Source organism: Heterocephalus glaber, unplaced genomic scaffold, assembly GCF_053883595.1.
Source record: "Heterocephalus glaber isolate CG9 unplaced genomic scaffold, H.glaber_assembly_v1.0 deba00001428, whole genome shotgun sequence".
In the NCBI taxonomy this organism is placed as follows: domain Eukaryota; kingdom Metazoa; phylum Chordata; class Mammalia; order Rodentia; family Bathyergidae; genus Heterocephalus; species Heterocephalus glaber.
Genome location: NW_028258293.1, coordinates 2,013,489 through 2,027,410, shown reverse-complemented (window position 1 = coordinate 2,027,410; position 13,922 = coordinate 2,013,489). Strand labels below are relative to the sequence as shown.

The following is a 13,922-nucleotide window of genomic DNA, read 5'->3' as shown; positions in this document are numbered from 1 at the left end:
GTGTACCCGCTTCCCGGAGTCAGGCTAGAAAAGATCTGTATCTGCAATGGTATGAGAAACAAGACCACCAGTAGAAAAGAGCCCCCCTACTTCAAAAAAAGAAACGATGAAAATTAAACACGTTGGTCTTTTTGTATGATATTACCAAAGGATTTTTTAAAAAGGCTTTGTTGCATGTTTCTCTGTGACAGTCACTTGTATTTTATTCATCAAAACACAACTCTAATGTTCCAAACCCTGCACATTATTTAGAATGAAACCCAGCTTTGTGAATACAGAATTACCAGTTAGGCAGGCAGATGACAGATGACATTTTCAGGTGACGCATAATAAAAGGAGAGTGAAGAGCTCTAGGATGGAGAGCCTAGTGCTGAGGGCAGAGATGCTGTTCCCATGAGGGGATTGAGGAAACCTCCTGTGGACGCCACGGAAGGAACTGCAGATACCTGGATGTCACTTCACAGAACTGCACCTGGACGCGGCCACATACTGGAACAGATTCAGTGGTCACTAACCTCAAATATAGTCTCTCAGGTGAGCTGGACGCTACACCTGTCTGAAATCCCTGTCTCCCCCCCACACGGCCGTTCTGCTGACTGCTCGCCCCGCTGCCGAAGCTAACTTGGGTGGTGCTCTTCAGCCATCCTAGTTCCCGCTCTCCCAACAGCCAGCCTTCCCGTGATAGTTCACTACTCGCTGCCGCAGTCTTGCTTCCTGCCCCTCTCACTGTTAGCCCCACTGTCTGTCGCCCCTGACTAACTGGGCTTCCTGCCCCAGGAGCTCTGCACGCCGTCGTTTCTGCCAGGAGGTCAGTAGTGGAGCGGCAGTTCCAGAGCCACGTCTCATCAGGTTACCCCCTGGCCGAGACAAGGGGGGGCGGGGGGGGAGTGCGTTCCCTTCCCACCGTCCTCCCACCGCCCTGCCGCCTCCTGTGCACTGCCTGCTCCGGGCACTCTGCTCACCCTCTCCAGCCTCTGCCCAGGACTGTCCTCCAGGCGGGAAGATCCGTGTCTGCCCCGGCTGGGAAAAGCAGCTGTGCTTGGCCGACGTAGCTCCCTGTGCCTAGCTCGGTGCACCACAGCGCAGCCCGCGTCGGCTCCACACTGGCCACACGAGGTGTGCGCAGCACCGCAGCCGGGCCCCCAGGGGCCCAGACACAGCGTCCCACTGCCTGAAGTCTTGCGGGTCATCGCCGAGGGCAGACTGGGTCCACACTCGCAGTGCTCACTGTCACCGCAGGCTTCATACGTTCTGGAATGAATGAGGGCACGAGTGAGCCAAGTGGCAAAGCAGAGGGAGAGCCGTGGCCTGCTCCCTCAGCCCCTCAGGCCCACTGCAGTTCCCTCTCAAAGCCAGCCCATTAGAGAAGATGCCTCCATGCTGGGCTGGGGTCCGTCCCCAGGCCCACTCGACTTTCTTCAAGTAGGAAGGTCAGGGCAGACTTCCCCGCTTGCGGGTGACACAGGTCTCTCTCTGACACTTCTGATTTTAGGGTCTTATGTGCACCGATCTTGTGACACCTTGGACCTTGCCATTATGCACCTATAGCTCTAAGTACTTTCCTAAACATTCGCAGCTCAGTCTCCTTTCCGGTTGGCTGCTGGGTCTGGGGGCACAGGCCCAAGCTGTGCCACAGGAGTGACGTGTCGCGTGCTCCAACTTAGAGAACGCCCTCGAATGTCTGGGGCAGTACAGTGACTCGGAATGCCAGTATCTTCTTGCTCACTTAGCATCTGCAGCTGTTTACCTCCTGTTCCTCTGACCTTTTGAGACAGTGCCTCTAGCATTTCAGGCTGGTCTTGAAGGTACACTAGCCCTCCTGCTTCAGCCCCGAGTGCTGAGATTACAGGCGCCGCGCCACCCCCCGTGCCCAGCCTGCATACTCGCTTTTATATGTCACTGCCCTTTCCATTTTTCTTTTGAATGCAGAATAGCCTGGTATTGAGAAAATGCTTTCATCATCTAAGATGACGCGGGTCACATAAAGCCGTCAAGTTTTAGTTACCCAAAGTGGTAACAAGAATTTCACTGTGCTGCTTATACCAAGACTTATGAGCTCACTGTATCCGGTGAACAGCAGCTTCCCGGCAGGCCAAGGAAAGAGGACAGTGCCACACTAGAAAGCCGCACAGCTCCTGGAGTATCCTCCGTACACCAACAGAGCCTGGGGTTCCGTGCCAGGGTTCATACTGAGTGGCAGGATCACGCTTTCTTTCTTAACTCCTCCCAATTACTTTTAAGCACGTATGGAGGCCTCAGATAATGCGGGTAAAAATAAGTATTTACATTTTATTGAATTCTCTTTGGCCCCCTAGATTCACACCAGCAGCATCGACTTTCTGCTCTGCTTAAGGTATTCTTGCCTGAGCGACATTCACCAGTCTCAGGACGACCTGCTACACTGCGCCACCGAGATGTTCGTCTTCGTATGTACACACGTGTATTTTCAAATATGCGAAAACAAGCTGTGACCCTGCAGAACAAAACTACACAGTACCCGACCAAGCCCAGACTATGAGGGTGTTTGGAGGACAGGTCAGGAACGCAGGAGCCCGGGCGCTCGCTCACCTTTGGAGGGAAGCAGCATGGCCAGCCAGCAGCAGGGTGAATTCCCTTCCTCCCAGCAGCGGCAATCAAAGCACTATGGGAGCAGGCTGACTATGCTGGGAGCCGTTGCTGAGAGACGGAAACAGACCGGGCTTTTATCACCAGTGTGCACAGAGCCAGCCCCTTGTTTAGATACCCCGTCCTAGTAAGTGACACGACAGGCAGTACTTCTGTTTAACTGACAGGAGGATTTAGGGTATCAGCAGCTGACCCCCAACACGCCCTTTCAACCTGAGCCCGCTCCCGGCACAGAAGTACCTCTCCTGTTTATCAGACAAGCGGTAACGGAAGGCCAGATGGCCTGACTTTCAGCTACGCTAAGCGACACTGAAACACAAGAACAGCACTAGGGACCTGGGACCTGGACTGCCTATGTACACAGTGCAATTAAAGACCTGTCAGTCTACCTGCAGAAGTGACTGTTTGCTCATGCTGTCTAGTTAGCAACATTGTTTTAAGGGCTGTCAGTAAGTTTTATTAAAGCATTTTCTAATAGTACAGCATAAAACAGCTGTATTACTAACACATTACTGTGTTTCCAAGATCTCTCGCAACAGCATACACCAACAGTGCACCAGAACACACTCAAGCAGTTCTTTCCAAAATGTAAACCTGTCTCGCTCGGTCTCTTACATTTCTGCCAGTAACCATGATATTAACATCTCTGTAATTTGCAAAGAAACAGGTAAGAAATACTGTGTTCTTTATTCACCTGCCACTGCCCTACGCTGGTAAGAGACTATTGTTTGGTGAACATTTCACCTTTGTCCATGACAGCGCTATCTGGTACTGAGGACAACCACAAAGCTTTAAATGGCTTGGCACGAAGAGCCTTGTGTTCCAGCCGGGTGTGGTGGCTGTGTGGTGGCACACAGCCGTGATCTGGGAGTGCCAGGCCAGCCCAGCCCAGCCCAGCCCAAACCTAACTCCTGAGATCAAGGCAACCTGGATACACCCTGAGACTGGCTTGGAAAACACACCCAGAAGCAAGCAGATATGCTTGAGAGCAGGGTCAACAGCCTGTTCTCCAGAGGGGTGGACAGTCAGCAGTTTCTGTCACAACTGTGGCACTGCCACAGTGAGACAGACCACACGAATGAGCAGGACCGCGTTCCAGCAAAGCCTGAGCTGCACGCACAGCTACAGCAAGGAGGGTGCGTGGGGCATTGTAGGCCACCGTGACCTACGGCCTTCAGGACAGAAACAGGAAGCCCCTGGGAGAGGGGAGCAGAAAGTGACAGGATGGGTACTGAAAAGCAGCAGCACCTGAAAGGAGCCCTTCACTGGCTGCGTGGAACAGGCCACTGGGAGAGGTGGAAAGCATGGAGAAGGGAAGGGACACGCAGAGCACCATTCAGAAGCCACTGCAGGAGACGGAGCTGGCAACGGTGTGAATGGGATTCTGCGTAGGAAGGGCAGTCAGGATCTCCTCACGGGCGGAAAGAAGAAGAGAGTCAAGGCTAATTCCACACATTATGGCCCAAACCTGAAGACACTTGCCTTTCCCAAGATTGGGCATGATGTGGAAGAGCTTGTTTAGCAAGAAACACTGGGATTTTTTGTCTGTTAACCACTCGTGGCACTATTAACTTGAAAGTAAGATGTGTGATCTGGAATGCAGGACGGAGACTGGGGTGATATAATTTAGGCGGGCAGTTCTGAAACATGAGGTAAGGCGAGGGGACTTGCGTGTAAGTGTACAGAGGCGGGGTGTAAGCTACGAGCTCTCCTCCTCCGGGGCCTAGGGTCACTCGAGAGGAGGTAGCACTCAGGCGACTGGGGGAGGAGGGTACACAGTGGATGTGGTGTCCTGAAGCCCGGAAGCTGGGCCTGAGGAACAGCTGTCCAGCACTAAGGCCATAGTGAGTGAGGACCCAGGATGGGCGGCGGGGGACCTCACAGCAGACCAGGATGTCTGCACTTCAGAGCGGTCACCACAGCAGGGGTGCGCTGCAGCTGGGAACTACAGCTCTGGGCCAGCAGCGGTCTCCTCGTGGAGACTGAGAAGGGGCCATGCGTGGTGGCACAAGTGGTGACACTCAGGGAGCGAGTGCCCTGGGCTCAGTCCCCAGTAACCACAACACAAAGAAAGGTAGGTGGATAAGGAAGTGTGAATTTGTCTTCTTTTCCTCATTAGCTTTATAACAAAATGTTACTATGCTGACTGGGTGCTGGCCCTGTATCCCTGAAGATAACGGACCCTAAATAAAATAGGGTTTTACTTTGTGTTCTGCCTACTGTGCAGGCCAACAGGAGAATGCCAATTCATATTATTTTCTATTTGTGAAGTGCTGCTACTTAAATCATCTTTTTTTTTTTTTTTGATAAAGTAGTGGCTTCCAGCAGAGAACTGAAGAATTTCTGTAGGACATGCAGAAATGCAGGGTATTCAAGATGTTTGAGCTGATTATCATTTCTTCTGAGTCACAAATTTAACTCATATCCTAGTAGTCAATGCTCAGCCCATAACTGAGGAAAGAATTACCTGCCTTAGGTGGAAACATCAAAGGAAGCAAAGCCACTGCAGTAGCACCTTGTTAGGGGCTTCTCAGTTTCCAAACATTTAATGTGAGAAATCTAGCTACAAGGGCTGCTTGCCATGTGATTTAAACTCTAGAATGAATAAACTGATTTCACATCACTTAACCAATGAACTGTTCATACCCTTTTATGCCAACTCACAAACAATGCTTTTCCTTTCATATGCTAACTCTATAGTCGAGGCTCCAAATGACAGTGTGGCGTTCTGCTTCCTGAAATACCTACGTACAAGATTAAACGTCTTTTGCCTGGAATTCAAAACACATTTCCTACTGATCATCTTCACTGTGCAGCTCAAGCGAGATCCAAGTAGCAGTGTCTTCATCTGTGGACCGCAGCAGCTTTCTAAAGGAGGCAGAGGAAAGGCGGAAGCCCGTTTCCTGCACTGCAGCCATGGCGTGCTCATGAGAGCTGGAAGGGGCGAGTTCTCCCCAGCCAGAGCTGCAGGCACCCGGGTGTCTTTTCAGAGAGCTCCACACCTGGACCAACTCGTGTTCTAAATCACCTTGATTAATGGGACACGTGTGCTAAAGTGGTGGGTTCTGTCATAGCTATACAATTCTTATGCTAGAATAACACTGCTGAAAAAACTGGCAAGGAGGAAAACCCTTCAAACGCGTGGGTTTCTCTGTCACAATCAATACTGTTCCTCATCAGAAGCAGCTGCCTTGTTCCCTAGAAGAACAAGCACTGTAAGTTTTCAGGGCCGTGCACAGGGGCGGAGAGGAGGCTGGGGGACTGTGGTGCAGAGCACGCCTGGAGCTGGGCCCAGGCCTCGGCCCCAACGCTTCCTGTCTCACCGTGTGCCGCCGGGTGACCGATGACCGATGCGATGCGACCTCTGTCATTCCTCACAGCGGAACCCTCCTCTTACCCGCCTGGGCGGGCTGCTACTTGAATCATCAATCCAGTCAGCCCCTCAGCGAGGTCCGGCAGCCAGAGGAAGTGCGCAGGTGCTCACTGCGTATTTGGGGCTGCGTCGGGCACTCAGCACAATGCCAGACCGCACAGAGTGGGACAGGCTCGCAAGGAGCCGGCCGTGTCCTCTGCCTGGTCCGCTTCTGACACACAGCACAATGGGTGGACATCTTCCTCAGGCAGAGTATCTTAAAGGTTCCCACCTCACAGTCCGCTGGCTACTCAGCAAATCTAAACCCTTTCCTGTGCTGCAACTGCTTCTCTACTGACCTCTTACAAAGAAAATGACAACGAGTTTCGGTACAGACAGGAGGACGTCCCCAAGCAGAGGACGTTACTGTGCATCTGTCGTGTTCACTCTGGTGACCGAACTCTTCCTAGTCTCTGGGACACACTTGTCACTGACGCCACCTGGAAGTGACTGGAACATCTCAGAAAGTGGAGGAGAATCCCACGCAGACTCTAATGGACACGGTGCTCATGCTGAAGGCCACAAGCAGCAAGCGGATCACCTAGCACCTCAGCACCTCTTCCACATCACCCCCGCCGCCAAAAAGCACAGTGCGGAGCAGTCCCGATAGCCTCAGAAACAGCGGCATAGTGGGCCGCAGTCTAGTATGGATGGCAAGTAACAGACCGCTTCATAGTCTGCTGACCAAAGTCTCTTGTGGGCAATCAGAGGCTACTGTAAATCTGAACAAATTTACACTGCAGAAGACAATTTTACTCCAATTACTTGTCTTAGGGATGAACAGAGTTGGTTAACAAACATAACAGCTGTATTAATAATGTGATAGTGACACGAAAAAACTGAAGTAGAAAATTAAGCTGTAGTTAGAGAAGTCCGCAGTGTATATGCTGAATAGACAAGAGGCTGTGGCCACGTCCATGAAGTCTGTCACGGTAGCCGTGTGACGGGGAGAGAAGCAGCACCCGACATACGCTGTTGCCCTTCCCATCCACTGCTCTTGCACTCTTCTACTGTCGTAGGCAAGGTGATTACATGGGATTTCTGTTCTGAACATTTTCAAGAGTATTGTTTTGTCTGGTTTTTTGTGAGTGAGGGTCTTGCTATGTAGTTCAGGTTGGCCTTGAACTCACTATGTAGCCCAGGCTGGCCTCAAACCCATGGCAACCCTCCTGCCTCAGCCTCCCGAGTGCTGGGATTACAGGTGTGTACTACTGCACCTGGCATTCAAGAGGTTTTAAAAAACCAAACTGCAGACTTTTGATTCTGTTAGATTTCCAACTGATGAGTAAGAGGACAAACTTTCTAAGCCAGGGAACCAGACTGATCTTAGCTATCTATCCTGCCTCCTCCTCTCGCCTCCAGACTTTTCTTGTTTTTCATGACCGCAACAGTTTTGAGAAGCACTGGTCAGTGACATCGATCTCTCGAGTCAGGCCAAGGCTGGCTCTGTGGGCTGTCTGGTGTGGCTGGCTAAGAATCCCACGAGACACGCCCCTTGGCCCCTTGCTGTGCCCCTGTGTGTCCCTGTGAAGTCACCCTTCAGCATCTGGTTAAGGAGGCATCAGGCAGGTTTCTTCTCTACTACGTGACTATTATTCCCTTTATAGTAAAACCTCAGGAGAGAGACATTGAGACTGTGAAAATACCTGTTTCTCCTCAAACTGGTGTCCAATAATTTTAGCATCCACTGGGAAATCGTGTCTGTCTTAATTACTACTGACATATTTACATGGGAACTAAAATATACAAAATGCAATGGCCAAATTTTTCTTGATTTACTTAAATTATACTGAATATAGCATTTTCCTTACATTCAAAAGTTATCAGGTTTTCTCGGTGTATTCAGTCAATATTAATCAACTATGACAGCAATGAACAACATAACTGAAATATTACTTACATAACTATGGCTTTTAAAGAAATCTGATGGGCTAGTGGTGAGGACTTTGTCTCCTTCCAAACCAATTACTCTCTTACAAATATTTGACTTTGGATCGCTCGGGCTTTTTGCAATCACAATGTCACCTCTGAGGGGAAGGCAAAGAAACACCAGTGTTATTCATCACGTCTGCACATGCACGGTGCTGGCTTTGTCATGTCATAGGCGACTTAAGGAAGGCAGTTATCTTCTTGCTTTAACCCTCGGACACTCACCAGCGTGGAGACCTTACGACTGCCTGTTCCGGGTTACAATCCAATGAGAGTAACGGAGAGGCCATCTAGAGTTTCGTATATTGTAGAAGAGTAAATTTTCAAATGGTTCACTAAAATTATCTTCACCATATCCACAGTATGTTACTACTGTACCCAAATTTTTAGAACAAAATGGTGGGGAGCCAAATCCATATAAATGCCACCAAAATAAAGTTCACTGCCCAGCACTGACTGACTCTAGAGTACTGAAAAGAAACCTCGTCTGTGTTTCCCAGAGCTGGAAGAACTGAGTCACAAAATGTAAGTCATACAGGGCATATATGAACCTTTCAGGTTAGCCAAAAGAACATATTTGGGGGAAAAATTTAAAAATCACAACCAAATAAAATAGAAGCTAGTCAACACTATAAAAAAGAAGATGTGCTATCAAACACATAAAACCACGGTAGGTCTAATAACAGGGAAGGCACGATTTCCCGAAGTAGTGATACTACATAGTAAGGGGATAAGAAAGATCTTGAAAAGCAGAAAAACAGATACAAAGAATATAGAGCTAATGCCCCCACCAAATGGAACACAATGCTCTTTCTGTGTAAAATAAGCAGCATGTGAACTGCTCACTAACACATGTACTTAACAGAACTGAAGCTGAGTGTGGTGGGGGACACCTGTGATCTGAGCACACCAGGAGACCGAGGCAGGAGGATTCCAAGTCTCAGCCTGGCCTGCACAATTCAGCAAGACCCTGCCTCAAAAAGGAGAGTGGGGTGGGGGGGTGTGGCACATTGCGAAGGCCTTGGGTTCAAACCTCAGTACCATGAAAAGAAGAAAAGAAAAAAAACACATTTATTATTTGTACCAAGTTCCAGAGATAATTTGATGTTATTTATAATAAAAGACAAATGTTAAAATAATATCAAAAGCTGTAACAATAAAAGGAAGATGACAATCAAATCAGAAATTTAATTATTGCTATATTACGAATATCACAAAGAATGCTAAGCCTTTTGGTAGCCAAGTAAAAGAATTAAGATTATTACACAGTAATCATTAATTAATAAAGTTCAGCAGGAGATATGGCAAAATTTCATAAGAAAGATTGTATATATGGGAATAAAGGACACTATTTTTAGAGAAACTCCAGAAACAGTATTCACAACAGTCATGTCTTGAAATTATTCTTGGTAGGAGCAGAATGGTATCAAATCATTAAATTCAGTAATTTGGTGGCAAAATAATACCTCCTGTTTTTGAAGACAGGATAAACTTCTCTTTCCAGCCATGTCAGTAGAACTGTTCAGAGAGTAAGTCTGTGAAGATGTGAACACACTACCAAAGTTGATTTGGGCAGCACTGGAAGAAGAAACTTTTTCCATGGGTGTCTCAGGAAGTTTAAGTTCTAATCAAATAACCTTAAGCCGTGCACTTAGAGTGTGTGCAACATGAACTGTAATTCAGGCAAGCTGCTCTAACAGGAAGTAATATGAATGCAGACTGTGTCTCCGGTAGTATAGCCAGGTATACGTATAAATTAGATCAATATGTGTCTCTTGCACTCGCAACTTTTTCAAAAAGGGATTTCAAAGAAACTTAATAGATCTGTTAGCTAAAACTTCCTTTCTCATTTGCAGTTGTAAATATCCTTATCCTACTAGAGAGAGGTATACTTTAGAAAGGAACGGCAGTCTCTCTCATTTCCTTCCCTTTGAGTCTTATCCATGAGGTGCTCCTTAGCTGTTTGTTGGGAGAAGAAGAGACAAGAGGACGTGACTGTCTCGTGGATGAGTGTTCTGTGCAGCTGATGGGAAAGAGCCAGGTGCTTGGGACAGCACGTACACTGACTCTGATAGCTGCCTACATGGAAGGCTCTTCTGTCTTTACAAAGAGGCAGCCAGCAAGGGAACCTTGCTCCAAACAGAAATCCCCCTGAAATCTCAGTGTTCTGTGCTGCAGATAAAAGAACAAGGACGGTAATATTTTTAAAGGAGAAGTTACCAACCGGCAACCTTAGTGCTAAATGTTATTCTCCTATGTCTGACAGGATGCAGACTCTGACCTCTTCTACAACCAGATGGGCCGCAGAACAAAAATGAAACCTTCAAAGAATCTTTGTTTCCTAGATGTAAACATAAGACATTGAGCTGTTCATTCAAAAACTATTCAGCCAGTAGTTTTAGCCCCTTAAGGATGTTTTAAGATTGTAGAATCCTTGTGACAGAAGCTTTCTTCATGCTATAGTGAGGCTGAGTGCCCAGCTAATGCAAAGGCTGTATTAGGTTATTTTGATAAAGTCAAAAAGAAAGTAGAGTTAGAATACAGCCTATGACACGACTGTTGATACATAACCCTATATGTACAATTAGGTTTCCTGAAGTAGATCTGAACACTTTCCCAGGGATCGTGTTAGAGCAGAATTTCCCTCTGTAGAACCAAGGGCTAGTAAGAGTGAGCAGCAGGAATGGCTTTCCATTACTTGAATGATTTCTCAATAAGAAATGGGCTACAGCCAAGGTAGACAGTGAGAGAGAAGTACCTAGACCTACTTACGAGAGCATAATTAGATGCAGGTGGAGACAGTCGCATTGTAGTTGAGATGAAGGGCAGTACAGATTCATTATAAATGGACTCAAAAATTTTAGAGAATCAGAGCTGTCCTTTTATATAATGCCATACTCTAGAAATCATTAAATGGTTATCACAGCCTATACAGAAAAAATTATAGCAGTCATCAGGCAAACTACAGAGTAGTTTCAAAAATTACCCAGAATAGTTACTTGATGCGCAACACAGTTTTAAACTTCCCAGTTGTTGACTCAGAATATTTCAGGACCCAGTAACACAGTGAACTAGGTTTCCATGTGAAAAAGAGATGGCTAACTGTCTGGGACAGTAATGCAAGGGACAGTGGCCCAAGAGACTGCACATGCTTAGTGAAACTTAAAATTTCTCAGACTGATGGGCTGGGGATTAGCTCAGTAGCCTGCCTTGCAAGCACAAGGTACTGAGTTCGATCCCCGGTACCAGAAAAAAAAATTTCTCGGACTGAGAAAATATTTGACTCACAATTTTATCAAATTAATTTGATGATTTACAAAGCTGGTTTTAAAGGTAAAGTGAAGACACTATAGGAAAGCCCAACATGTACCTGTCCTTTCACTGTAACCTGAATCTATCTAGGATGGAAATTTACCTTTGGATGCCATGAAAATGTCGGCTGAGATTTTCTGCAAAGACAATATCTGAGTTTTGAATGGTAGGCTCCATTGATGGTCCGGAACACTGAAAAAAGAGACAGTTCTGTAATTTGAGTTCAAATCCTCCTTCAGTGTAACAGAAGTCACCTGAGTGGCTTAAAAGAAAACCAAGGAAATGTTCTTCCATCTTGGGGATGATTCCTATGGTGGCAGTTCCCAAGTAAGCTTTCCTCCAGAACAGCTACTACACTGGAAACACAAGTACAAGTGGTTTACACGATGACATTTTGCTATCTGCACAAGGTGATGCTATCCATGTTTCCAGACAGTGGCCACACTGTAGAAGGGGAGCTGTGTGAGCTCGGAGACCTGCGCCTCGTTTCCCAGCTCTGTAATGAAGGACGACCAGCACTCGGCATAGAGCTGCAGCGCCACACTCATCCTAGATGAGCGAGGCCTGTGTTGTTCTGGCTGCTGTCCACCACCACCCAGTGCGCGGATCGAATGCTACCCACTTCTCACTGCTCTGCAACCGCCTCCCTCTTCCAAGACACTGGCTTCCTCAATGCATGGGGCTGCAACGCAGACCTAAATTTGCTGGCATAACAAGATGCACTTTAAACACATTCATATTTGTATGTCTTAAAACTGTAATCTTGATATATACCTCAAAACTGGAATAAATAAGCAACTTAAAACCACAAACACATCAGTCTCGCGCTATCCTACTTATCTGTAAATAAAACTTTTTACAACTTTCCACTTAGGCAGAACAAAGAATACTGTGAAAGTTTGCTACTTGTAGAAGTGCCAATGTAACCTTCAAAAATTAAGGAGGGACTTTCAGTTAAATGTATTTATATTACAGTAGCACATCTTGAGGGTGTCTGACCGTTGATCTAATACAAAAAATAATCACAATAACTAAACATTGGCCGGCCAATCAGTCAATCGGATATTTTCTCACTGACATGACAGAAGATCTGACAGTCAGAATTGGCAGGTTCATGATGAAATACTGAGAACAAGTATGGGCTGGGGATTTGAAGGGCCAGCTTTAGCATTTTAACACTGGCACAACAAAAGAATTATTTGTTTTAATGAGTTGAATTCAGTAGTCATGAGTAAGAGTTTTGGAAATCAGACAAATGTGTGTCGAAAATTCCGTATGTGCTGCTTAAGTATGGGCCCTGGAAGAAGTTAGGTGAGCTTTCTCAACCTCTTTCTGCACGTGCATAATGGATCGGTACTATTATCTCACAGAAGTGTGAGAGACTGAATGACTTAGTAAGTGTACAACATCAGACATCTCCTGGAGACGGAAACAGTAACACTCAACACACAGTAACTACCACGAGGCTATTATGAAAACCTTATGAGTCCCTGTTACAAACAATACAGAACATATTTAAAGTAATGGTTCTTATATCAGTGCCAAGGCAAACACTTTTATATCTCAATACTTAGATTTTGTTTCCACTTTTATATTTTATTCATTAATAACTTCAATTAAAATGAAAGGACAGCACATTTTCCTTCAATTTAAAAACAGCATATATATTTAAAATGAACATTCTTGAATGTAAAAACTTACCATCACAACCCCACCGACGTACTCAAAAGCGCAATGCGCTATGCAGCCGTACTGAATGGTGTAGCCAGCAAGCCGAAAGGTCTTCCCCAGAGCTCCTCGAAGCATCGTTTTGTGAAGACGCTGCTACCACTGGCCGGATGGTAAATCCCAAAAAGCGTCATGATCAGTAGTACTATTTGAAAACATGTATAAGCACCTCCACATACTACAGTCACCAGAATGTACAGAGTGGCTAATACAATGTGGCACAGATATGCAAGCACTTATTTTCATTTCTGCTAAAGATACATGGCAAGTTACAGACACCGACTGTTTTGTTCTGCCAGAGATCATGTTCAAATGTCACCGAGCTTATCTATAAATCAGATAACTAGTCGATTCTGAAGTTGTCTGGTCCCTTCCACATTACTATTTCTTGGCATTAAGAAAGACACTTAAGAAAAGATATTAAGTTTTTCAAAATAGTAATAGTTTTTCATCTTTGTTCCATTCTAACATATTTAGCTACATTAATGTAACTTATGTAATTTAATATACATTAATACATTTGTTTGTAATGTCCTAATATGTAAGTTACACATGTAACTTAATGTACATTAAAGTACATTAACTAATGTGTTTAGTAATGTAAGTATAATCCTTGCATACATCAGCTCTTGTTGTGTAATGTGACATAACAGGGAAACCACTCAGTGTACAGATTCATTTTAAATTGATTCGCTTATTAACTTGTGTGGTTAATTTAATAAATTAACCATTTTTAAGGCCATACTCTTAAGTGAAATAGAGGACATACATGTGTAAATACTGAATAATTTCTTTGGTGTGCGAAACAAAGTGTAAATGAGAATTAAAATGTATAATAGATAATATGAAATAGGAAGAAAATATCCAAAGGGGAAGTGGGAGGGGTAGGGGAAAGGAAAGAAGGGAAAGGAAAAAA

At 45.8% G+C, this 13,922-nt stretch overlaps 2 protein-coding genes across 25 annotated transcripts in view; one reads left to right on the top strand and one right to left on the bottom strand.

The window, feature by feature from the left end:
• Dnajc24 (DnaJ heat shock protein family (Hsp40) member C24) overlaps window positions 1-2,569 on the top strand; it is a 58,185-nt gene extending 55,616 nt beyond the window's left edge. For both annotated transcript variants that reach the window (XM_021263979.2, XM_021263978.2), the window contains exon 5: window positions 2,316-2,569. In XM_021263979.2, coding sequence (XP_021119638.2) covers window positions 2,316-2,518 — 203 coding nt within the window. In that variant the 3' untranslated portion in view covers window positions 2,519-2,569. The remainder of the gene's footprint in view (window positions 1-2,315) is intronic.
• The window catches only part of Immp1l (inner mitochondrial membrane peptidase subunit 1), a 58,357-nt gene that overhangs the window by 6,014 nt on the left and 38,421 nt on the right, over window positions 1-13,922 (bottom strand). For 6 of the 23 annotated variants that reach the window (XM_021263970.2, XM_021263968.2, XM_021263971.2 and 3 more), the window contains 3 exons: window positions 12,980-13,108; window positions 11,382-11,470; window positions 963-1,251 (listed from right to left, as the gene is read on the bottom strand). In XM_021263970.2, the coding sequence (XP_021119629.2) occupies window positions 963-1,251; window positions 11,382-11,470; window positions 12,980-13,084 (483 nt within the window). In that variant the 5' untranslated portion in view covers window positions 13,085-13,108. Of the gene's footprint in view, window positions 1-284; window positions 490-962; window positions 1,252-2,568; window positions 2,677-7,937; window positions 8,065-11,381; window positions 11,471-12,979; window positions 13,152-13,922 lie in introns of those variants that run through there. The other 17 variants (XM_087211221.1, XM_087211218.1, XM_021263975.2 and 14 more) reach the window with 8 other exon arrangements.